Source organism: Triticum aestivum, chromosome 4A (assembly GCF_018294505.1).
Source record: "Triticum aestivum cultivar Chinese Spring chromosome 4A, IWGSC CS RefSeq v2.1, whole genome shotgun sequence".
In the NCBI taxonomy this organism is placed as follows: domain Eukaryota; kingdom Viridiplantae; phylum Streptophyta; class Magnoliopsida; order Poales; family Poaceae; genus Triticum; species Triticum aestivum.
Window position 1 is genome coordinate 723,175,463 of NC_057803.1, and position 1,668 is coordinate 723,177,130.

A 1,668-nucleotide genomic window follows, 5' to 3' on the forward strand; every position below is an offset into this window, starting at 1 on the left:
TGTGGTTTTTGTTTGTATCTGATTTGGGTGGGCATTGCTCTTATGTTGCACTTCACATAGCAGAAGCTAAAATTCAGACAACCTTGTATCCTTGCTAGTTACCTCCAACCGTGGCCAAGTACTGAGCTAGTTGTATTTGTTTATGTCGGCACTCAATTGAGAAAAATCCCTGTGGTGAAATATATGGTCTGTTGAAAAGAAAAAAATATATGCAGTTATGCGTTAAAAGTTGTTCTCACTACACTTATCTAATCACACTCTCATATTAGGTTGGAGTAACTAGAAAACTTTATTGTGCTTATAATTCACCTGGCTTGCCTCCCTTTTTGTGGGGTTTTCTCAGATAATATATATTTCTATGTGAGATTTGAGATATGCTTCCTATGATGATTAGTCTCACACTCTTATATTGGGTTGGAGCAACTAGAAAACTTGATTCTGTTTATAGTTCACATTGCTTACCTTCTTTTTTGTGAGATTTCCTCAGATATATTTTTATGTGACATTCGAGATATGCTTCCTATATGATGTTGATTATTATTTCTTAATGCTACTATGATAAGTAGTGGGCTGATTTTTTCCTTTTTAAGTTTCGTGCGTCAACTCCATAGAAGTAAGTAGTTTGATGTACATTGACCAGCGGTAACCCTTTTTTTTTCTTGTTTTCTACAGATTGTGGTTTTATTTGATGCAGTGCACATATTACAATAATCAAGATGGATCTTGTCGTGAGTGCCTCAACGAGTGCACTGCGGGCCGTTCTTCCGAAGCTGGCCAAGTTGCTGGGCGACGAATACAAGCTGCAAACAGGCGTTAAGGACGGGATCCGGTACCTGCATGGGGAGCTCGGAAGCATGCAGGCAGCCTTAGAGAAAGTGGCAGAGGTGCCGGCGGAGCAGCTCGATCCGCTGGTAAAGCTCTGGGCGCGTAACCTGAGGGACGTGTCCTACGACATCCAGGACACCGTTGATTCCTACATTGTGCGTGTTGACGCTGGTAGTGAGTCTGGATCCTCCTCCTCCATGACGTGCTGCGTTAACATACGGCCACGGGCATGCAAGGCTCGCCGCGACATCGCCACAGATATCCAGCGCATCAGAAAGGAAGTTGAGGCACTGAGCAGCCGGCGCGAGAGGTACAAAGTTGACAGTGTGGCAGTCCAAGTGCCAGCCCTGTCTGATCCACGCCTGCTAGCTCTGTACCAGGACAAGGAAGAGCTCGTTGGCATCGACCGTTCGAGCAAGCGGATAATGGAGTTTCTGTCAATGGGATCGGGAGGTGAAGGCACATCAGGGCAGAAGCTCAAGTTGGTCTCCATCGTTGGCCCTGGTGGGATGGGCAAAACCACCCTTGCCAACGCGGCGTATCAAAATCTTCAAGGGAAATTCGATTGTGCCGCTTTTGTTTCGGTTTCTCTTCGGCCTAATATGAAGAATATCCTCAGCTCCCTCCGGCAGTGAGTCCCCGCTCCCTCCCGCTAGGGTTCCGCCGCCTCCGCCGGCCGCCGGCTCGCGCGCCCCGGCCCTCCCCGCCCCCCCTTTTCCCCCTCCCCATCCTGTTCCCGCCCCTGCGCCGCCTCCCCGGGAGGTGGCCGGGGCGGCGCACCCCTCCTCTTCCCTCGGCCACCACCCCGTGCGCTCTCCCCCGCCGCCGCCGGCGGGTGCCCCG

General features: G+C 50.3%; 1 protein-coding gene across 1 annotated transcript; it reads left to right on the forward strand.

Moving 5' to 3' along the window:
- Nucleotides 1–303: 303 nt before the first annotated feature.
- On the forward strand, nt 304–1,460 carry LOC123088374 (disease resistance protein PIK6-NP). Its single transcript, XM_044510571.1, has one exon. It carries the CDS (start codon nt 717–719, stop codon nt 1,458–1,460), a length of 744 nt encoding a protein of 247 aa, XP_044366506.1. The 5' UTR covers nt 304–716.
- Nucleotides 1,461–1,668: the final 208 nt, after the last annotated feature.